The sequence below is a fragment of the Neophocaena asiaeorientalis genome, unplaced genomic scaffold (genome assembly GCF_003031525.2).
Source record: "Neophocaena asiaeorientalis asiaeorientalis breed wild unplaced genomic scaffold, Neophocaena_asiaeorientalis_V1.1 scaffold379, whole genome shotgun sequence".
NCBI classification, from domain to species: domain Eukaryota; kingdom Metazoa; phylum Chordata; class Mammalia; order Artiodactyla; family Phocoenidae; genus Neophocaena; species Neophocaena asiaeorientalis.
This window is the reverse complement of record NW_020172145.1, coordinates 609291-633136: the sequence shown is the minus strand read 5'-3', so window position 1 is coordinate 633136 and position 23846 is coordinate 609291. Positions and strand designations below refer to the sequence as shown.

At 41.5% G+C, this 23846-nt stretch overlaps 1 protein-coding gene across 2 annotated transcripts in view; it reads right to left on the bottom strand.

The window, feature by feature from the left end:
- TEK (TEK receptor tyrosine kinase) overlaps positions 1–23846 on the bottom strand; it is a 102649-nt gene that overhangs the window by 34751 nt on the left and 44052 nt on the right. The window contains exons 3-9 of one of the 2 annotated variants that reach the window (XM_024754646.1): positions 16882–16992; positions 15796–15948; positions 12544–12675; positions 11928–12068; positions 9110–9238; positions 5667–5818; positions 3557–3701 (exon numbers count right to left, since the gene is read on the bottom strand). In XM_024754646.1, coding sequence (XP_024610414.1) covers positions 3557–3701; positions 5667–5818; positions 9110–9238; positions 11928–12068; positions 12544–12675; positions 15796–15948; positions 16882–16992 — 963 coding nt within the window. The remainder of the gene's footprint in view (positions 1–3556; positions 3702–5666; positions 5819–9109; positions 9239–11927; positions 12069–12543; positions 12676–15795; positions 15949–16881; positions 16993–23846) is intronic. The other variant, XM_024754653.1, reaches the window with a different exon arrangement.

The following is a 23846-nucleotide window of genomic DNA, read 5'->3' as shown; positions in this document are numbered from 1 at the left end:
GTTCTGGTTTGAAAGGAAAGGACATCTTGTCAGGCTGTCAGTACCCCCATTGATTCAATTGTAGAAGTAGCCCAACTAACTCTGTACTTGCTTTGAGTCTTACTGAGCTCCCGTGAGTCAGAGGTCCACCAGAATCCTGTGCCCTGGGTCATCGAGAACACTCATGGGAATGGGGTGGCCAAGAAAGAAGACAGATAGTGAGTCTATCTCTTCTGCTCATGTGTACACTCCATTGTGTCACTGGACTTCACTTACGAAATTCAAAGGTAAAATTTCAAGTTGAAGACAATAGAACACTACACCAAGTGCAGGGCCCTGTGTGGACAGGTCATAAACCCATGAAGCCAGCCCTGCACATCACTCTTCCTGTATGAGAGGAGGGTTGCTGGGTCCAGCTCACATGCAACGGGAAGGGATTACACAAGGTCATGAATTCCACGAGGCAGGGGTCATTAAGGGACACGTTAGATACTTCCTACCCCATCCAATATCATTTGTCTCTTTTGACTTGTTCCTTTCTCCCTTGCACTCTATAAACAGTACCTGTATTTGCAGATAGGGTCTTTAAAGAAGAAATTAAGTTACAATGAGATCTACAGTCATTCCTAATCCAATATGACTGTTGTCCTTATAAGAAGATTAAATTAGAACACACACACAGAAGGAAGACCATGAGAAGACACAGGGAGAAGACAGCTGTCTACAAGCCAAGGAGCAAGGCCTCAGAAGAAACTAACTCTGCCAACACCTTGATCTCAGATCAAGGTGAGATTACCTTGATCATCTAGCCTCCAGAACATCGGGAAAATTAATCTCTGTTGTTTGAGCCACTCAGTCTAGGGTACTTTGCTACGGCAGCCCTAGCAAACTATTACATATGAATATAACACAATTTACTTATCCTTTCTAACGGTGATGGATATTTGGGCTATTAGGAATAAAACTCCTCAGAACATTACTGAAGATTATTTATTTTTAACATATGCACTCATTTCTTTTGAGCATAAACCTAGGCGTAGAATTATCAGGTCACAGGGCAGGTGTATGCTTAGCTTTAATATATATTGCCAGTTTTCCAAAGTGGTTGCTCCAGTATGTACTCTGGTAGTAAAGTCTAGTACAGTCAGCCTTCTGTATGCAGGTTCTGCATCTGCAGATTCAACCAAGAGCAGATCAACATTCAGGGGGAAAATTTTATAAAACTCCAGAAAGTTCTAAAAAGCAAAACTTGAAATTTGCCATGTGCCAGCAACTATTAACAAAGTATTTACATTATAGTTACTATTTACATAGTATTTACATTGTATTAGGTGTTACAATAGTCCCCCTTATCTTCAGGTGATACATTCAAAGACCCCAGTGGATGCCTGACACTGCAGACAGTACCAAACCCTATATACACTATGCTTTTTCCTATACATACATACCTATGGTAAAATTTAACTTATAAATTAGGCACAGTAAAGGAATATTCAAATTGCCAGCATCACATTATTAAGTTAAATAAAGGTTACTTGAACGTAAGCACTGTGATACCATGACAGAGGATATGGTAACTTAGACATCTTCTAAGTGACAAATGGGTGGTATGCACGAGACAAAGGGAGGATTCACATCCCCCGGCAGGATGGAGTGGAACAGTGTGAGATTTCATTATGCTGCTCAGAAGAGTACACAATTTAAAACTTATGAATTGTTTATTTCTGGAATTTTCCATTTAATTTTTTGGGCTGCAGTTGACCATGGGTAACTTAAACCGTGGAAAGTGAAACCACAGATAAGGGGGGACTATTGTTTAAGTAATCTAGAGACGATTCAAAGTATACAGGAGGATGTGCGTAGGTTGAACGCAAATACTATGCCGTTTTATATAAGGGACTTGAGCATCAATGGAGTTTGGTATCCAGGGAGGTCCTAGAACCAATCCCCTACAGATACTGAAGGGCAACTGTATCTATTTTTCTTTTAAATACTATGATTAAAGACACTGCTTAATTTACCTAATGGCTATTTCCATTTTATATCTGTCAATATGACAGTGAAGAGTGACTTGGAACTAGAGAGGTTTCTGTGCACTGATGTTGTGTGCTGTGTCTTTTATTTAAAAAATAAAAATTAGAATCAGTAACTCTTCTGAATCTTGGCAACATGGTTTTTTGCTTATTATTATTTACTTTCCATGGGCAGCAAACATTTCAAGAAGCTTAAAAATAACATAATTTGTCTTGTCTGTATACCATTTCCTTTCTTCCAAGAACATGTATGATGTAAGAAATTATTTTGATCGTCCTACTGAATAAAATAGATCCGGGATTTTCCAGTAATCCAAAAAAATTTTAAAGATTCTGAGGTGTTTTATATGGGTTCTCAGGGCAGAGAATCCAACTCTATGAGGCTGTATTTATGCTCCTACTGTTCTTGACCTTTTTTAAAAAAAAATATGTTCTGGGTGATTACATTCAGTTCATTTGCAGAAATTACCTCTGGGAACAACCAAAGATTCCTAATCAGGTAGGGAAGTAGTTTACATACTAATCAGCTTCTGTTATCTCGCTTCCTTATCTGTAACACAAGAGTCTCAGAAAGCAAAATGATCTACGAAAGATGATGCAGGGTTTGGAGTCAAGACCAGGTTCAAAACTAAGATTGGCTGTTTGCCAGATGTGTAACCTTAGCCGAGTTACCTAAACCTTCTGAACCTGTTTCTTGAATGATAAAGTGGGTATAAGGATACTACTGTACATTGTACTCACAAAATTTAAATAAGATGAATGAGCACTTAGCTCAGTGCCTTTCTAGAATATATACCACAGAGTTGTTAGGTGTTTTTGTCTAAATGGATTAAAAAGTAACTTCCAACTTTAAAATTCCCTGTTGTATCTCTGTACACCAACCAAGCTAACTTGGATTTACTTCCACTTTATTTCTTCCCTGCAAGCCTCAAAGGTACACACATCCACTTAACTCTGAATTTTGAAATACTAATTCATAGTAGGAAGAATATTCAGAACCCTGAATATGCGAGAAAATCATTCATGTTAATTGTATAGCATAGCCTGGGCTTCATATTAAGTGAGTAGTCCTCAAAATGAAGATTCTCCAAATTATCCTCTACAGTGAATAGGAAGTCACGAGAATGATAAAGTTAAACTTTTTACAAAATAAAATCACTACCAGACACTTTACGCCAGACACAATTCCACTATTTAACAAATCTTCGTAATAACCCTGAGTGGTAGATAAACTAAGCTGTGTTTACAAATAGAGAAAGGCTCAGAGAGGTCAAATTCATTTGCTCAGGGCCACACCCAAGTTTACTAGCTGTTAGCAATGAAAATCAAACCCAGGGCTATGTAACTCCAAAGGTCATAAACTTAATCCCTCCTTTCCATTGTAATGCACATAATTTTTTTTTTTTTAAGGCTTAGTGTCCTGGAGAACATCCAAAGGGTATTTTAGTGGTCAGAGAGCATTTCTACTTAGAAGCAGCACCCAGTGATACATAAACACAGCACCATCAAGGTTACAAGCTCTTTCCCTGGAAAATGGACCTTACCTTTAACAGAAACATTGAAAGGCTTTTCCACCATCCCAGCCACTGTGTTCACACTGCAAACCCAGACTCCTGAGTCAGGGGGCAGGATCCGGTGGATTGTGAAGGTGGCCACTGAGAGATGACCCGTGTGGTTAAAGTCTTTTGGCTGGAAAGGTCAAAAAAAAAAAAAGCTTCTAGATAGGTATAAACACAAAGGTTCTTAGCACTGACCCCATCGCATTGTTAAATAAGGAGTTTTCTAGAGGAGATTAAGAAGATCATTGCAATGCTTGTATAAGCATTGGCCTATTTCCAAAGCTACTGTAGTAGCCCTGAAAGTTTATGTTGGATTGATGCCCTCGCAGATCCTGCTGTTGTATTTGTGTGTTTGGGAGAGTGGGGCAAACACTTCCAAGCAAAGAGTCTAAGTCCTTCTAAACTGCTTCTGGTAACATTTGTTCCTTTCTGGTCCAATACAGAGATGGCTGGGTGAGAAGACAAAATGGCTTCCTAAAGTGTTTGAGGGGCTGCCGAGTATGGTACTGTGGAAAAAGTCAGGGCTCCGAAGACACGTGGACCTGAGTTCACATCCCAGCTCTGCCACTTTTGACCAATTCCTTAGTTACTTAACTTCACGCAGCCAGTTTCCACTTCTGCAAAAAGGGGCCAGGTAATGTAAAGTAAGATGTGTATAGTACGGTCAGCCCTCACTAGATGGCAGCTGTGACTTCCACTAACTCACGGATACGCCAACAAGATTTTGGAAGAGGTCAGTTGGCTTCTGCTACCGAAAGGATTGTTTGAGTGGAATCAGGGATGTCTGACGTGTGAACATTCTACATATCCTGCCCCCAAGAGGTCATTTGGACCTGCCTTCTGGTCAAGTTGATTTTCAGTCATCTTTGAGAGAAAAATAAGATAACTATTTCAAAATCTTAGGTAAGAAAATACATCAATTTCCCGAAGATCACTTGTGACACAGAGAAATCTGAGGTAGTTCCTGTCTCTGCTGCATTTGGGATTGTTGGAACAGGGAAGGGAAACATATCGGAAAAGTAGCATATTCCTTTCCAGCAAAGAAGAACGCTGTGATAGCACCCTAACCAGTGGTGGACACCAACAGTGAGGACAAAGTGCAGAGGCAGAGACCCAGGGATGTATTCAGACCTAAGGGACTCTGTGGATCATAGTTTCTGGATTGGAGGTGTGGGATCAGGTCTATCTAGAGTCAAACGGGTTATGCTGAACTCGCCTCTGCTTTTTGTCAAAGCTAACAACACCCTAGCTTAGGAGGACGCAAGCCATGAATGGAATCCAGCCTTTAGCAGGGTGAGTGCTACACTGAAAATATCTAGTAGTATAAGGAGGTCAGATTAAGAATACAGCCACTATGGAGAACAGTATGGAGGTTCCTTAGAAAACTAAAAACAGAGCTACTATATGATCCTGCAATCTTACTCCTGGGCATATATCTGGAGAAAACTACAATTCGAAAAGATACATGCACCCCAATGTTCATTGCAGCACTATTTACAGTAGCCAAGACATGGAAGCAACCTAAATGTCCATTGACAGATGAATGGTAAAGAAGATGTGGTATATTTATACAATGGAATATTACTCAGCCATAAAAAAACGAAATAATGCCATTCACAGAAACATGGATGGACCTAGAGATTATCATACTAAGTGAAGTAAATCAGAGAAATACAAATATCATATGATATCCCTTATATGTGGAATCTAAAATATGACACAAATGAACTTATGTATGAAGCAGAAACAGAATCATAGACATAGAAAACAAACTTATGGTTTAGAAAGCAAACTTATGGTTACCAAAGGGAAAAGGGGGAAGGGGAGGGATAAATAAGGAGTTTGGGACTAGCAGATACAAACTACTATATATAAAATAGATAAACAACAAGGATTTGTTGTTGTTGGGAACTACATTCAATACCTTGTAATAACTTATAATGGAAAAGAATCTGAAAGAAATATATATGTATAACTGAATTAGTTTGCTGTACACCTGAAACTAACACAACATTGTAAATCAACTATACTTCAATTTTTAAAAAGGCTATAATTTGTTCTACAAAAAAAAAAAAAGAAAAAGAATAACTCTTACATGGAGCACTGTCCCATCTGGCTTCACCAGGGTCATTTCTTCATTAGCAGGTAGCGGCCAGCCAGATGCTTTGCAGATGAGGTTAAATTTACCACTGTTTACTTCTATGTGATCTGGCAAATCCTCTATCTTTGGGGTCATCCTTGGCATGCCTGAATGAAGGAAAGAGCACTGTGAAAACTAATCTTTAACACAGCAGAAATAGAAATAATAAAAGTAGCTACCGTTTAGTAAGTCATGCACTGGGCAAGAACTTTGCAAATATTATATTGTTTTATCATCACATAATAAACTTGTGGGTTGGGTGCTATTGTGGTTCCCATTTTAAAGATGAGGAGACTGAGGCTCTGAGTTCAGGTTGAAGCTCAGATCTTTTTTTTTTTTTTTGCGGTGCGCGGGCCTCTCACTGCTGTGGCCTCTCCCGTTGCGGAGCACAGGCTGCAGACACGCAGGCTCAGCGGCCATGGCTCACGGGCCCAGCCGCTCCGCGGCATGTGGGATCCTCCTGGACCGGGGCACGAACCTGTGTCCCCTGCATCAGCAGGCGGACTCCCAACCACTGCACCACCATGGAAGCCCAAGCTCAGATCTTTATGACTCCAGAATTCACACTCTTTGGCCATAATGATGTACTTTCTCAGTGGACCTAGGAGATACAGTCTCAATATTGAAAAGATCAGCACCACATCTCTGCAGATCTTACTGTCCACTCCCTCTCTTGCTTTTTAAGGGAATTTTTTTAATAAAAACAAAAACTAGTTCTTCTTTCACTCTGCAAGCCCCCAATACTGCCGATCAACAAATATGTCAAGTTTTGATATCTGAGAGATGTCTCATTAATTGGGAAGTCTGCAAGTGGCCGATGATTAATTATATTCACATTTACATCGAAGAAGTAAAGTGGAATAAAACTCCCCCAAATCAATTTCCCATCAATAGCCAAATAAAAAATACTGCTGCCAATATGGAAAGGAAAAAACATCTCTGGTATCAACAAAGGTATCAGGAGCCCTTGCTTGTTATCTGCAGAGTAGAGAATGAGTAATCCTGAAATATAACAATTTTATTCTGAACTGTAAGGTCTTAGAGAATTTTGGAACATGTGTAACTAAATGTAAGACTGACTGAAAACAGTCCAACACTTAGTAAAGAATGTAGGAGATGGAGATGCACTTAAAGCAAATAAGGGAAACATTGGAAAAGTGGCTTAGTCCTTTCCAGCAAAAAAGAACAGCCGTCACCTACGTGCTGCTCCATATCAGCGGTGGGTCAAGGTAAACACATCAATATTGATATTTTATATTGATATCCTATTTCTCAGGCCTAGAATGAAACAGGTAAAGTGTATGGAACAGGAGGGAAAAAGATCTAATAGCCACAAAGATAATTCCTTGATATATCTGCAGACTTGGAGAGACTGTGCTTAGAAAATTTGCCAGACTGTTCAGCCTACATAATTATTGCCATCAGAATTCTTCAAAGTGCTTTGACATTTTCAAACCATATCTTTCCTTCATTGTCCCCTTGCAGTTTCTGCAGCTGGATGGGGGTGGAGGAACAGCTAGAGGGTGGAAGAGGGTGTGAGGTAAAGGGAGCTGCTCCCCAGAAGCCGGGAAGCTGGTTCTAAGTTTGAGATTCTCACACTTTTTGTAACATCAGCCTTAGAACAGAAAGGAGGAAGTGGTGCAGAAAATTCAAATCATTAAGCTTGTTCATTGCCCACTTTCAATCCATGTTCTGGCCCACAGCCTTTCCTTCCCTTCCTAGACCCTCCCAGATTCCCGCCCTGTAACAAAGTCCAAACGCTGGGGAAGAGGAGAAAGTATAAAGCTGACAAGCTAAAGCCTTTGAGAAAACAGTTGGTATTTCCCCACATATTTGCTCTGATTTTTAAAACTCACAGGCAGAAGTCCATAAATGTCTTATTATTCCGAGTGTAGATTTCACTGGACATATGTTATTTATATCTGACTGAAAAAGTAATATATGTTTATTATTTTTAAATTTTGAAAATATGCTTCTTTGGATTTTAAAAAGTATATTCTAGGGTAAGCGTTAGCAAACTTTCGTGAAAGGACTAGATAATAAGTATTTTCAGCTTTGCAAGCCATATGTTCTCTGTGGTAACTCCTCAACCCTGTTGTGTAAGAGCAACCTTACACGGTATATTGTAAACAAATGGGCATGGCTGTATTCCAATAATTTTTTTTTTTATGAGAACAGATAGATGTTCTATCTGTCTAAAAAGGAATGAGATACATACTGACATGTGCTACAATACAGATAAACCTCAAAAAAAGTATGGTAAGTGAGAAAAGCCAGCCACAAAAGACTATGTACTGTATGATGCCATTTATAGAATAGGAAATATCAAGAATAAGTAAATCTGTACAGGCAGAGAGTAAATTAATGGTTGCCAGGCGCTGGGAGGAGGAAAGAATGGGAGTTGCTGCTAATAGGTACACACTTTCTTTTGGTAAAATGAAAACATTCTAGATTATGGTGCTGGCTGCAAAACTCTGTAAAAGCATTCAATTTTACGTTTTAAAGGGATGAACTTCATGGTATAAAAATTATACCTCAATAAAACTGTTTTTAAAAAAAAGTACACAAGGGACTTCCCTGGTGGCACAGTGGTTAAGAAACTGGCTGCCAATTCAGGGGACATGGGTTCGAGCCCTGGTCCGGGAAGATCCCACGTGCTGCGGAGCAACTAAACCCATGTGCCACAACTACTGAGCCTGAACTCTAGAGCCAGGAGCCACAACTACTGAGCCTGCGAGCCACAACTACTGAAGCCCACGTGCCTAGAGCCCATGCTCTGCAACCAGAGAAGCCACTGCAATGAGAAGCCCGCGCACCGCAACAAAGAGTAGCCCCCGCTCGCTGCCCATGCACAGCAACAAAGACCCAGCCCGGCCAAAAATAAATAAATAAATTTATTTTAAGAAAATAGTACACCAGATTTGGTTTGTGGGTGTTTGCTGACTTCTGCTCTACGGTAATTCTGAACTAGAATTATTTAAAACTTCATTTTGAGGATAATATTTTTCATTTTTTTCCTTTCATTATATCTTTCTTTTAAAAAATATTTTTTATCCAAATCCCTTCCACATAATTCTTCCACTGTTGTGGATATCCAGGGAAAAGGCTGGTCCTAGAGAAGAGAGCAAAAGAGGTAGGCAGAGTTCTCAGCTGGCCAGTTATCACTTAATGTGCTACAAAGAACACATGGTTTATTCCTTAGTGGAAAGGCCAGTGTGAGAGTCCATAGAAAAGATTCAGAAAGCTGTCCTTTAGAACATGGGATATATTTTTCCCTACTTCAGGGTGGAAACAGAAGGAGTTTAAGAATCTTGGGCTAGTGGGGCAAGAATTATGCCAGAAGAGCTTGGTTCAGACATGCTGAACCTGGCCCTGACTACAGTGTTACCTTGCTTTACCTTCTTTCTCACACTGGAGCCCTTGGTGTCCCGGAGAGCAGAGGCATCCTTGGAACCGATCACACAGCTCCCCATTGGTGCAACTGCACCTAAGCTTACAGTCTGGTCCATAATAACCAGGCTGGCATGCTGTAAACAAAGACATCAAAATCCAGTGTTAAGATAGGGAAGGAGGAAAACTCAGGCTATAGGTGGCTAGTTTTACTTTTTTTCTCCAAGCTACCAAGTAGTATTAATTATCTGAATTACCAAGAAGTTAAAGGATCGAGGAATTCTGCTTCCAGGAGAGTTGAATAAGCTCCTACCAGGTCACCCTTCTCAAAAATAACAACTCTATTTTAAAAGCAACTACCTGAAAGCACTGAAGAGTGATGGGAGGAGGGACAGAGGGGACCACACAGGTTCTGAGGGGAACTGAAATTTGGAAGATGGGAATGGTGTGCTCCCCATTTTCAGCTTTTAGTCTAATCGTCGGTACAGTTGACATTGTGTGGGGAAGCTAGGACTCCAAAGAAAACCTGTAGTCTTACAGACAGAGGAATCTTAGAGGACAGAGTCAAAGCAACTACAGCCTCTGGAAAGTGAGAGGGAAAATCTAGAAAGGAAGAGCCGAGGGAGGAAGTCCCAAATCTTTGGCTGACCCCAGAACCACACACGTTAAGTGCAGACTTGAAGCAACCCAGCTACGGCTAAAAGAAATGAACTGAGTTTGAGTTGATGCCTGAGAGTCAGAGTTTGCAGTTTGAGTCATACCAGGCTGATTGCCTGACAGGACACAATGAAACAAAATCAACATTCTTCAGAGAAATATATCATATTCCAAGTCTCCTCAATGTAACATTCACAATGTCCAAAATACAATCAACATAAGAAGAAATGGAAAATTCTGACCCATTCTCAAGGGAAAAGAAAATCAACAGAGACCGACCTGGATGACCCAGATGTTGGAAATAGCAGCTACAATAACTATGCTCAGTGAAGTAAAGGAAAATATGCTCACAACAAATGAAACAATTAGAAATCTCAGCAGAGAAATATAAACTATAAAACATAACCAAAAAGGCATTCTAGAACTGAAAAACATAATATTTGAAATAAAGATTTCACTGTATGGATGTAGCAACAGAATGGAGATGACAGAAGAGTCAATGAACTTAAAGCTAGATCAATAGGTATTCAGTCTGAAGAATACAGATAGGGAAAGAGAAAAATGATTGGACCTAAGGGACAATATCAAAAAGTCTAACATACATGTAATTGTAGGTCCAAGGAAGGAGTCTGGGAGAACACTAAAATATCTCAATTCATAAAATCTTAGTGATTTCTTGATCCAGATGTGGGCTGGAATGTTAATAAAGGTACTCTTATAAATCTGGGTCTAGAGACATGTTCACCATGAAGTTAATGAAGCTTATGTTCTAGACTCCTCACATGCATGTAACCCTTCTGGGCCCTAGCAAAGTTTTCATATATGCACATGTTTTTTAAAATTTGTGTATGATTTTTTTAATAGTCTTTAAGGAGGAACTGGATCTACCCCTACTCGGAGGCACCTTTTACTTTAAGGTGTACATTTCTGAGACCATGTGGGATTCCTCTACAGCTAAGGCTCCCTCAGTGTTCCACGGGGGGCAGATACAGCATTTAGAGGGAACTGAGTGAGGTTTTGCAGGTAGTTGAAGCTTACTTTTGTGTAACTCTCCTCTTTGTCCTCTTACTCTAAGCCCCTAGAGCTATGCTGTCCAGTATGGTAGCTGATAGCCATGTATGGCTATTGAGCTCTTAAAATATGGCTAATCCAAATTGAGATTTCAAAGACTCAGTGTGAAAAGAGGAATGTAAAACATCTCATTAATATTTTTTCTATTGATTACGTGTTGCTATGGTAATATTTTTGATATATTGGGTTAACTGAAATATTACAATTATTTCAACTGAAATATTACAATTATTTCACCTGTTTCTCTTACTTTTTTAATGTGGATACTAGAATAATTTAAATTACATATGTGGTTTGTTTCTATTTCTACTGAACTGCTCTGTCCTAGAGCACTGTTATCAAATAGCTGGAGACCCCATCACGGCTCCCAACAGTGCCAGTTGTGGAAAAAGCTGATTTTGTGAGGCAAATACTGACAAACCATTAAGCTCTGCCTAATTCACCAGATTAGCATTCATTAGGGAAGGTCTAACATATTTGGCCACAGGTTCATGTTAAGTTACTGTGTGATAGTTGATGTGAAAAGCTTATTGGAAAGTAGATGGGAAACACATACCTCTGAGCTTCACCAAATGGGAAAATATATATTAAAAAGGGTAGAAGGAATCTTCGAGTAGGTGAAGTTAGTATTGCTTGTGTAAGGTCCACGGAAGATAAGACCTTAACTTCCTCGATTTTCAAATCCCAAATCTTACCTGGATCTGACCTAAAAGCAATGATATTTATGGTGCACTGAAGATAACAAATCTTCTATGGGTTTCCAACTCAAAGTGTGGTCTGAAAACCAAGAGCATCACCTCGGAGCTTGTTAGAAATGCAGACCCTCACGCCCCAGTCCAGACCTATGAAATCAGAATCTGTTTTAATAAGATCCCCAGGTGATGTATATGAGAAGCACTTTCTATGAGGTCCAGAGTCTTAACATGAAAGCATAATTAACTTTGGATGAAGATATCTTTGATTCAAAACCCTGTAATTCAGCAATAGGCAGCTGAGTGAGCAGTCCAGGTATGTCCTACACGATGATTTCCAGCAAGCTGGATCTCCTTGGTATACCTGCTAGAACCTTTTCTCTTTAGGGGTGTGACTGGCGCATACCTTCATTGCACTGCAGACCCTTCCAGCCCGTGGCACAGGAACACCCATAGGGGTCTGGGAGACAGAACACGTAGGACTTGCATCCCTCTGGTCCACTACACCTTTCTTTACAAGTTCTGCCAAACGTGTGTAGTTCACAAGCTGTGGGTGAGAAAAAGATGATTCAGAGGCAAATATGCAGCCCTTTGAAACGCAGGATTCTCCTTTTTAAGGGTCTCTCCTAGACCAGTGAACATGGAAAATAATCCAATGTAAGCTGTGGAATTGTCAGTGTAAACACACCCTTATGGCCCATTTTATAGATAATGAAACTGCCTCACAGAGAGGACACTGCAGGCACAGCCCCCAGCAGTGCAGTTTGCGTACTGCACAAACCTAGGGAGTGGCGTTCACATCATAGATGTCGTAGATTTGTACACTTATTACAACTTTTCAGTGGTTGACAATAAAGAGCCTTTAAGAAAGGGCACATTTTTTGAATTTCCTCAAAGGTACCGTATGGGCTCACAGAGGCCACTTAGCTTCCATTCCCAAATGGGTCCAGATCTAAAATTCTAGATCCAGCAACAATGGCCTTTTAAATCCACAGGTTACTCATCAAGCACTTTTGACTTACCCTTCTCACATGTTCTCCCCATGAACCCAGGAGGGCAAATGCATTCTCCGGTATCTTCGTGGCAGATCCCATTGTTCATACAAGCAGTGCAGACACGGTTACATTCAGGTCCCCACTTCTGAGCTTCACACCCTTTTTTTAAGGAAAACAAGACTATGGTGAGTGAAGCAACTTCATTCCCCAAAGCTTTATTGAGCACCTGATACATGTTAGTCATGAGAGTGGGCACTGGTGAACGAAGATAAATAAAACACAATCTCTGCTCTCTAAAAGCTAAGACTCCAATGTGGGAAACAGACATGTGATAGAAAATAACGATAATGACAAAGACAGAAGTACCTAATTCTGCCTTAGGGTTGGAATAGGGCATAAAGGAGGGCTTCTCAGAGGAGGTGGTATGTGCGTTGAATCTGCAGGACCCACTAAGTGACAAAGAAGATAAGGCTGGAGAGCGTGTTCTGGGCAAAGGCTAGGTCGGGAGGAAAACACGGCATGTTTGGAGAGCTGCAGTTACGGTTAGAGACAAGAGCAGTGGTTTTCAAAGTGTGACCCCTGACGAGTAGCATCACTATTACCTGGGAATCTGTTAGAAATGCAAATCCCAGACTCCCATCAATGACCTACTGTATGAGAAACTCTGGAGGTAGCCTAGCAACCTATGCTTCACAAGTGTTTCAGATAATTCTGAGGCATGCTAGAGTTTGGGAACCTCCAGTGTAAAGAATGTGGAGAATAACCCAAATGGGAAAAGAATTTGAAAAAGAATAGATCCATGTATATATGTAACTGAATCACTTTGCTGTACACCTGAAACTAACACAAAATTGTAAATAGTTCGATATAAAGTAAAGATTAAAAAAAATAAAGAATGTGGAGACAGAAGACAGCTAAAAGGGGAAGCAGGAGCTAGTAGCCCCCAAATATTTTTCAGGTAGAAAACATATAAGAAATGAAGCAAGATACAAAATTGAAAGTACAAGTATGGTAAAATGCTTCTAGATTCGTATTTCCTGTTTCTTTCTCTCCAGCACTTGGTGATTTCAGATAGTTATTTAGGATACCTTCTGATAAGGAAAGCTCAGGGGGAGCGGGGTAGGGTGACCGTTTGTGGTCAGGAATTTAGTTTAGTTTTTCTTCTGAAAGGAACTAATGTCTTTGTCCCTGAATATTAGTCTCGCGGTGGTAAACTTGGACCTGTGCCTACAGCTTATAATATTTTTGGCAAGAACTCCTACTTATCAGTATTTTCTCTAAAATAATCAGGAAGACCGTCAACACAGACCCAGTCTTACAGGCAACCACTTAATTGATAAAGCTACAAAATGTCTCAAAGCTACTATTTACATGCCTTAATATATAAAGGGAAAACTACTTCTGCACACTTAGTGATTTCTGGAGAGCCAGACCACAGATTATCTTCACATGATGAAAACTAATGATGGCAGACACTGGAGATGAAAGGGGTTCTCCTGTTACATTAAAGTATGTCTCTAACCCTGAACCGATCTGAAGACCTGTCCCAGCTTCACTCCTAATCCTGGGGAAGAGGAAGGGATTAAGCTCAAGGAAATAATTAAGATGATCTCTTAGAGGGATGCAGAAGACAGGAAAAGAGTTCCTTGATAAGCAACAAGTATGCAGTTAGGCTTCTGTTATTTTCTTCAAGAGCCTCGTGGTTTTGTATTTTAGGAAACCATAGATCCGTGGCATACAGAGAGAAATCCTATAAACTTAATGTTTTCGAGAAATCTTTTGCCATGGAGAGAATTTACGCCGAAAAGAAATCCTACACATATGACCAGTATGATTTTTAATACACATCTTTAAGCACTGACTATTCCTAGGGTTCAAATCTACCTGGAGAGATACCTTACAGTTATGAGAAACGAACAAAATGCCTTCAACTGTACCTCATTTCTTGGTAAACATCAAAGAGGTCAAAGGGAAGGAAGTACTTTTAAATAGGATGGTTGTGGCCCAACTCAAACTTTCTTAGAATGATTTTAGATATTAGCGGTGCTTCTCAAACAGTTTTATTGAAATAAGAGCCAAAGAGAATGAATGTGCTTCTGGCCATCTGAAAAGGAGACAACCTGGAGATCAAAATGTGTTTGAAGTCTTTTGCTTTATCTTAAAACTTCAGGGAAATTTAAAATTCAAATCTATGATAAGTCATGTTTGTTTTGTCATTAAAAAAAAAAAAGCTTTAAACCTTTTACCACATATCGACATTTGACGTTTTTGATATTGCTGGAAAATCTGCCAATTTACCCCAGACTATGAGTGCCCCTGGTACATGGTGCTATATCGCACTGGAGAGACCATCTTAATGAAATGAATGCAAATTGTGTCCTTGCCATTCAGACTCTCCGAGAGTAGAGAGGAATGAAAGGGGATTTCACCTGCCCAAACTAGATGAACCACACTTTTCATATGTCTATTTTCATATCACAGTATCTGTTTATCTATTTATGTATGTACCTGCTCTGCTTGGGAATTACCCAAGGGACAGTGATTCATCTTATTATCCTTGTATTCTCAACACCAACACAATGCCTGGCAGAGACTTATAATCAACACGGATTTGTTGCATGAATGAATGAATGCGGGCAAATTTTTTGCTTTCTATAGATCAATTTTTGTAAAAACCACTGGTGACAGTTACTACCCACTTTCATAGTTATAATGGGGGAGAAGTTTTCACCAGTTCTAACTCTTGCATTTTTCAAACCTGAAAACAGAAATCACATTTGAGAGTTAAATGATCTGGCAAGTTGGGATTTACAGGAGACTTAAGGATTAACTAGATACTAGGCCAACTCAGAAGGCCCAACTCATCTCCCTGTAGCAGACACCTTTTGGGGAGACTGTCCAGCTCACAGTGATTACCATTCTGTATGTAGTATGTGACTCCACCCTTGTCTATAGCTCATTGGTCTAGGCGAGTAGACACCTGACACGCGTCAGACCAATCTGATTGTTCATCCTGAGAGTTCAACATTTAGAAGTAAAAGAAACATCACTGAAGCTAAGTTAGGGTCATGGTAGCCTCCTAAAGTCCACCCACCCTCCCCGGTGCTGAGCCCCAGATCTTCCCTGGAAGATCTCCTCTGGAATTTGCTTATCAGCTTTTCCATCAATTTTTTAAAGTCTTCAGTATCCTTTCAACTAATCCCTGGTTTTTGCTTAAGTAGCCAGAGTCAGTTTCTGCTACTTCCAACTAAAACTCCTAACAACCACACCATCACTTACTCCGGACTATTAGCCTGGTGAAGGCCGAGGTGAAGAGGTTTCCTCCTATGTACCTGGCCGAGTACACTCCAGCATCCTGGGGCTGAGCATGAGGCAGATGGACTTCTAAAATATCAGGTACTTCATGCCGGGGCACTGAATGGATGAAGGAGCCTGTAAGGGAGAAAAGTGCAGAACAATGGGTCTCACTCAAACACTCCTGTTTCCTTGTCTGCCCCCTCCACTTGATCAGCTTTCCCTGGCCTGATATAGAAAATGTGCTCTAGCATATTAGATGGGGGGGAGAAGAATGAAAAGGCTGAACTATCGAATGCTCTCCCAAAAGTTGAGAAAAGTATGGTGTTGGAGCAGATAGGTTAGTCTATAGGATCTACCACCAAACACATGAAGGTGAGGGTAGCCTAAATTTCTCATCTTCTGCAGGGAGAGGCAAACCGACAAAGCTGGGGAAAACGTCAGGTAAACTTGCCAACTCATCAATTAAGAGATAACTAGAATCACTACTCCAACCTGTAAGTCATTCATCCACAGAACTCAGAAGAGTCTCCATCAGTATTTCAGCGGCATCAGGCAACTGCCACCAGGTGGCGCCAAACCGTAGTCAGACCCAGACAGATTTGGGTCGTGCACTTGGACCCCCAGAACCACTGCCAACTGGCTTTCCAGGCTCACTCTGGTCATTTCCTTAGCCTTGCAATCAAACAGCATCCCATTTTACATGGCAGAATTTGAGACCCCACATATTCAATCAAACAGCATCCCATTTTACATGGCAGAATTTGAGACCCCACATATTACATCATGATGGGATTTTCTTGTACGTTCATAGTTCATATTGCATATTTGTAAATGTACAATGTAGGTAGGTGCATTCATATATGTATAAAAATCTCCACTTTAATTTACTTAAGTAACCAAACACGTTACCTAAGACAGCTTCTATCATAGAATCCGATTAGCTTGCATCATAGTAGCTTTACTTCAAACATCTGCCCCCAAGACTGCAATAAGATAATGATCCAGTATGTTTTATGCTATCTGATGTCTCACACAACAGTGTTAGAATTACACAAAACACATACTCACCGTTTTTGTAAATCACTGCATCTTCTTCTTTAATCAATACCTTTTTGAAAGATATGTTCACATTATCTCCCCTGTCCACAGTCATAGTTAAAGTAGCTGGTAGGAAGGAAGCTTTTAAAAGAGAGAGAAAAAACAAATGAGAAAATGAGGTTATATATCTTTTCCAGGAACAAATGAACCTTGAATCAGAAGATGAGGCCTATTACTTGGCAGGAGTCAGCTGGTTTTCATGAGAGCTTAGAGAGCTACACTGTGAAGGCAGAAGATGCCTCTGAACCATGCTCAGAAGGACCTGAGCTTTAGGTACATCCGCTTGTTTTCCTCAGTGCCTGCTGACCTGGGCACAGTGCCCTGGAAGACTCCCACACAGATACCATGGTGCAGATAGCGACATGGGGCGGACCCAGAGGGAGAGTGGTGGAGATCAAAGAGCACCATGAGTCCTGGAATTAGACAGTCCTGGGCTTAAGGCCACCCTCTTCCACTTACTGAACCTTTTTTTTTTTTTCTGCGGTACGCAGGCCTCTCACTGTTGTGGCCTCTCCCGTTGCGGAGCACAGGCTCCGGACGCGCAGGCTCAGCGGCCATGGCTCACTGGCCCAGTCGCTCCGAGGCACGTGGGATCCTCCCGGACCGGGGCACGAACCCGTGTCCCCTGCATCGGCAGGCGGACTCTCAACCACTGCGCCACCAGGGAAGCCCTACTGAACCTTTTTGACCCAGTTATTTCACCTCTGAACACCTCAGCTTCCTCATCTGTAATTTAGGAGTAAAAGTATTTACCTTAAACGGTTGTTAGGAATAGTAAATGATGTATGCCAAACCCCTGGGTGCTTAGAAGAGGTCAGGATCCTTCCCAAATATACACAAAGGCCACGCCGCTGTGGTGACACGTGCAGTGTGGCCATGAGTGGCAGGGAAGGCAGGCAGGGGACCTCAGGGGCCACCTTCCGGGGCTCCCTCTCACGTGAGGAGGTGCTTCATTTAGCAATCTAAGGGAACAGCTGCTGCTCTCTACGACATGCCCTTAGGCTCCTGTGAGAACTATCTGACCATTTCAGGCTGTTGTTCCTTTCTCTGCGGTTTGTTTATATTTTCTGCTCCTTTGTGTGAAGATTGTTTAGCTGACCGTGGGACTTCTCGCTCAGCATTGTATTCTGAAAAGGAACTGAGATTCTCCACTCGGCTCAACTCCAGTGTGGCTTTACTTTTTCCCCATTCTGTGGTTTTTTTTAATTATTTCAGACTTTGCGCCTCTTAAGCTCCCTGTTTTGGGGGTCGGAACACAGTCACACCAGAGTTCCCCTGCCGCCCAGCTGGCCACCTCCCGCATTCATGGCTCTAGGTGGATCGTTCTCTGCTGAGGACTGACAAAGTGCATCCACGAGCCAGCCTTGCACCTTGGGCTTCCTGATGACACAGGAGTCCGACTTGTACACAGTACGCATAGACTGATAGTCACGTGACTCGACTGGATCATGAAAACAATAAGCCCCTATTGACCAGGCATTGTTCTAAGCACTTCACACATATTTAATTTTCATAATATCTCTAGGAGATAGGTACTACAATTATCCTACTTTTACAAATGAGGAAATCAAGGTCCAGAGAGGTCAAGTAACCTGTATCAAGATTACACAGCAAGCTCACAGGAGAGCCAGGATTTGAAGCAGGTAGCTCAGCTCCAGAGGCCTTTCATAGGTGATATAATACCTTCTTTTATAAATGACATTGCTGAGGCCTAGGTTAGAAGATGACTTGCCTGAGATCATTTGGATTGATTAATTAACTCACAGACCTTAACTACGAACACAATTCACTCATTCCTTAAGCGGTGGAGAAGAAACTAGAAGGCAGTAAAAGTTATAAACAAAGACGCTTCTCATGGATGAAAAATAATCGAGCTAAATTTCAGTTGTCTCCTTTAATTTAATGATAAATAAAAACTGAGAGTAATAATGTCATTTTAGGTCCGTTGTTATTTTGTATAATTTCATAACAGCCCTGTGAAGACCAGATATCCACAGTCTGTCAGCGTGGAGATGGAGTTAAGGGTGACCAAGTCCCTTCCCAAGGCCTTCTAACAATAAATGTGAAAGTTGAGACACAAACTCAAGAGCTCCACGCTTGTTCCAGACATCAGCCCTCCAGACCCATCCTACTCCGGGCCCGGCATCCTTACCTCTCACTTCCAGCCATGCTGAACTGTGCTCAGTCCCTCAAACAGATCACATGATCACTCACGTCCAGGTCATGAACTTTCTCCCTTCTCTTCTGCTCCTTCCTCTCCCCTGTGTCTCACCAAGTCCTACTCATTCATCCGTCTCTATTTAGATGTCACTTTCTCCAGGGGCCTTACACAATCCTGGAATCCAGGTTAAGTGCCGTCATACTGCCCTCCATATACCCTGTCCTTCCCCATTACAGCCCCACTCATACTAGGCTGAGCATTCCAGGAGGGTAGGCTCATGGCGGTTTTGAAAGGCAACACAGGGATCAGATCCAAGTTTACCTTCCCAGGTCCAACACGGGAAACCAGGTATATGAATGCTTCTAGTTACAATAGTTATAAGACTTACCTACTAATATGAAATCATAATAGTCCTCATCAGATATGCATTTGGTAATGATTAAATTACATAGCAATGTATAGAAAATTGCTAGGGAGATGTCAGGCACATAATAAGTATTCAGGAAATGTTAACTTTGTTGTGTTTCCCATGTGTGGCACAAAGAGAGGTTTAAGAATACTTGTGGGGGGCTTCCCCGGTGGCACAGAGGTTGAGAATCTGCCTGCTAATGCAGGGGACACGGGTTCGAGCCCTGGTCTGGGAGGATCCCACATGCCGCGGAGCAACTAGGCCCATGAGCCACAACTACTGAGCCTGCGCTCCGCAACAAGAGAGGTCGCGATAGTGAGAGGCCCGCGCACCGCGATGAAGAGTGGCCCCCGCTTGCCACAACTAGAGAAAGCCCTCGCACATAAACGAAGACCCAACACAGCAAAAATAAATTAATTAATTAATAAACTCCTACCCCCAACATATTCTAAAAAAAAAAAAAGAATACTGTGGAATGAAAGAATAGATGAATGAATCTGATTTCAAATTTTCCTATTTTCTTCATACATTTAACATGCTCATTTGAGTTATTTAGATACAAATGGCTCCTCTCGGTCAACTTCACAAATCATGTTTGGGAAATTGGATGTTCTTAAAGCAAAGCCATTTCTCAAATGAAAAGAGGAAGAAAAATAACCTAGGTTTCTGTTGATGGAACACTCTGTAATAGATCTTTGGATGTGAAAACGTTCCAAACTTCATTTATACCTCCCTATCCCCAAATGCAATGTGCAGGGAGGTTTGAAAAAACTGCTTTTGACTTTTTTGGATGATGCCATTGATAAAAATCCCTTTGGCCATTTGGAGCATGTGAGCCAATTTAAGCTGTGTTTTGGCACATCTCAAATGGATTTTCCACTTCCTCCCCAGATGCACGAGTCAGCAGCAAGCAGGGATATAGTGATGTTTATCCTATCCTGCTGTGTCCCTAGGCGGGCACTCCTGAGTTCCCGTGATGTTTTACCAGGGAGTTAAGAGCGTCATGAAGACACAGGGTTGGAGGTTTTCTTGACTCACCATAAAGGATATCACTTTACTTACACCATATTTCAGCCATTGGATGGTCAACAAAAGAAAATCAGTTCAACAGCTTGAGATGATGTTGTTATTCAAATACAGGAGAGAAAGTACTTCCTATTTTTCTATTTCGTCTAAACCTCCATAATTATGTTAAAAGATGATATTAACATTTTCCACAGTTGAGTAGCAAAATTAATAGTCCCACTAAATTACTGCTCGTTCCAAGGCACTAAATAATGACAATTACTGAACATTTACTGTGAGCCAGATAATGTTGGTGATTTCATTTGATTCTCAAATGTACGTGGTAAAGTCTCTATCCCCATTTATTTTTTCAAATGAGCAAACTATGACTTCAGGTAAGTAATTTGCGCTGGGTTATACCAGCAGTTGCAGAGCTAGGCTCAAACCCACGTCTGACTAACCTCCACTCCCGTATCTCTGTGCTCTAGGTTGCTTTTTGGGGTTTCAACTAGAGTTTGTTGTACTTTATAAAACAAGTGCTCAGAATTGGGGTGGGTGGTTAAAGTAAGTGAGAGTGATATAGAGAGGGTAGTGCAATAAATACAGACTCTGAAGCCAGACCGCTTGGCATTAAATCCTATTCCCACCATTTACAAACTGCTATTGTTATTATTATGTAAATTGTTCTGCAATGTCTCACTTTACAGTGAGCTTTCAGGAACATATCTACTGTGTAAATCAAATCTTACACTCATGGGAGCTGGCTTCTTATATATATACCATCTTACTCTTATTTAAAACCTAAGACGCTTTTGAAGATATTATTATACCCATTTCACAGATGATGAAAAATGAGACCAATAGAAGTTGAGTAACTTGCTTAAGGCCATACAGCTGGTAAGTGGGAGAGAAAGAATTAAACTCAGGTGAGGTTGAGTCTAAAAGCCGTCTTCTCTTCACTGTTCCTCACTATCCATGCCTGCCTTAGCCTCATTTAACTGAACTTAAACTATGCTTTACCTGTGCTGACCTGGACTCTCACTTTGGAGGGATCATTACGGTTGGTTTTGTTTTGTTTTGTTTTTTGCGGTATGCGGGCCTCTCACTGCCGTGGCCTGCCCCCGTCGCGGAGCACAGGCTCCGGACGCGCAGGCTCAGCGGCCATGGCTCACGGGCCCAGCCGCTCCGCGGCACACGGGAACCTCCCGCACCGGGGCACGAACCCGCGTCCCCCGCATCGGCAGGCGGACCCTCAACCACTGCACCACCAGGGAAGCCCTACGGTTGGTTTTTGACTCCCAATATTCTGTTTTAATTTGCTCTACGGATTCTTATTTATACATTTTCAGGACAGCCCAGAAAGGGCACTTCTCATGTCAAACCTGTGAGATCACTGGGGCACAAATCTCAGATCATCTTAATTCAGAATGTGGGCATATCAGCAGAAGGACATAACTCTTTACACAAGTCAGATCCCAATGACACACGTGAAAAATAACAGAGCCGACTTTTCAGCCACGATAGCTTTGGCACACCTCACATCCCTTTGTTCAACCTCTCTTCCCTCATCAGAGAGCTGCATTCCTGGGAATTTCTGTTGTGCGCTTTTCCCACTCGCCTGATGCCATTTAAAGGTGAATGTTATAGTTTTGCTAAGAGGGCCTTTTCCCTCATTTGTGATGAATATTGATTTTATCACTTTGATCTTAAAATGAGCTTGCTGCCTTCAAATTTTTAAATTACCACCATTAGCAAATTCAAAGAAATATTTTCAGGTAGACCCCAGCTAGGGGCTGACTCTAACCCCTTGCTGCTCAAAGTGTGGTCCTCAGCCCAGCAGCATCTTATCCCCTGGAACCTTGTTAGAAATGCAGAATCTCAGGACTCTCCCCAAGGATCTACTGACTCAGAGTCTGCATTTTAACAAGACCCTTAGGGTGATTTTATAAGCATTTTTAACCTTGAGAAGCAGTAATCTAAAAAACCTACAGATTCCTATATAAAAAGCTGACAATCAGAAATGTGCAGAGGTGCATTATTTATCTGGATCAATTTTACAATTAAAAATCAAATCCTAAAGAGCTCACAATGTCATTGTCTCATGAAATGACACATCCTCAGTCCGCAGTCTCGTGTGGTTATGATGATGTGAATTTGGTGAGGACCCCTTCATTTTAGTAATAACCAACCCAGAGAAAGGGACTGAGGGTGAGGGGCCAGATCATTTCCGTCAGAACAAGGAGAGCTCATTTCTGCTGGAATCTGTACCTTCGTCCCAGTAGAGAGCATCAAGAGCACCAGAAGTCTACCTGCCTGTCCGAACTTGGGAGCCTTAGGGCAGAACAGAGTTGTTAAATAATGTTTACAATGACATCTCCTCCAACTGCCATGAGTTTGGTGGACTGGCCCAAAGATACAGCTTAGGACCCACTTCTATTTGGGGAGAAGGGTTCCATCACATCACTGCTTTGTGAGGCACAGAAAGGAGTAATACTCTTCCTTTGCAGAAGGCTCTCAAGGTCCTCCTTCAAAAGTTCTGGTGTTCTGTGAGCTGGGCCTGGGTACTCCACTTCTAAAATTAAATCATGTAGCCTGAAAAAAAGGGCCCCAATTCTTCATCCCTCCCTGTATCCTTACTCTTGGCCATGTAATTGTGTAATACCCTCCCATTCTGACTTTAGGCTCAGCTGTTCGACTTGCTTTGGGCGATAAAAGTGAGGCAGAAGTGAGAGTATACAGCACTAAGGCTAGGTTTCCAGAAGCCTCATGTGTTTCCGCTTGCTCTCTTGCACCCCTGCTGTCTCCATGAGAACATATCTACATTAGCCTGCTAACGGATAACAGTCACGCGGAACAGAGCCAAGGTAGCCCAACCAGGGCCAGCCTAATAAGCCTAGAGCCAGCCAATATCCATACACATGAGAAAGCCGCCCAGTCAAGATCAGCCACCTATCAACCCAGCTGACTTAGACTCACAAGCTATGAATGCTTATCATTATGCCCCCGTGGCTTTGGTTGTGTGTTACACAGCATTACTGTGTCAACAGATAACCACTGTACCAAGTAACTAATTAAATTGAGTTATTGAGAGATGTTTCCCTTAATGTTTTATTTCTACCATATTTTTCCTCTGAAAACATTAACTTCTGTTAAGAATACTCAGAGGCCAAGAAAACAAATAAGGAATCAAATGAAAAATCAATGAGAAAACTCAAAATAGCCCATAGTTTGGCGGTGGACACTTGTCTTCATTGCTGTGAATCATATTATATGCACGTAACATGTTCATATCTCCATCAGGACCATGGAGCCCTTAGTAGAACATGTGATATATTTCATTTCATCTCATGAACTAGGCAC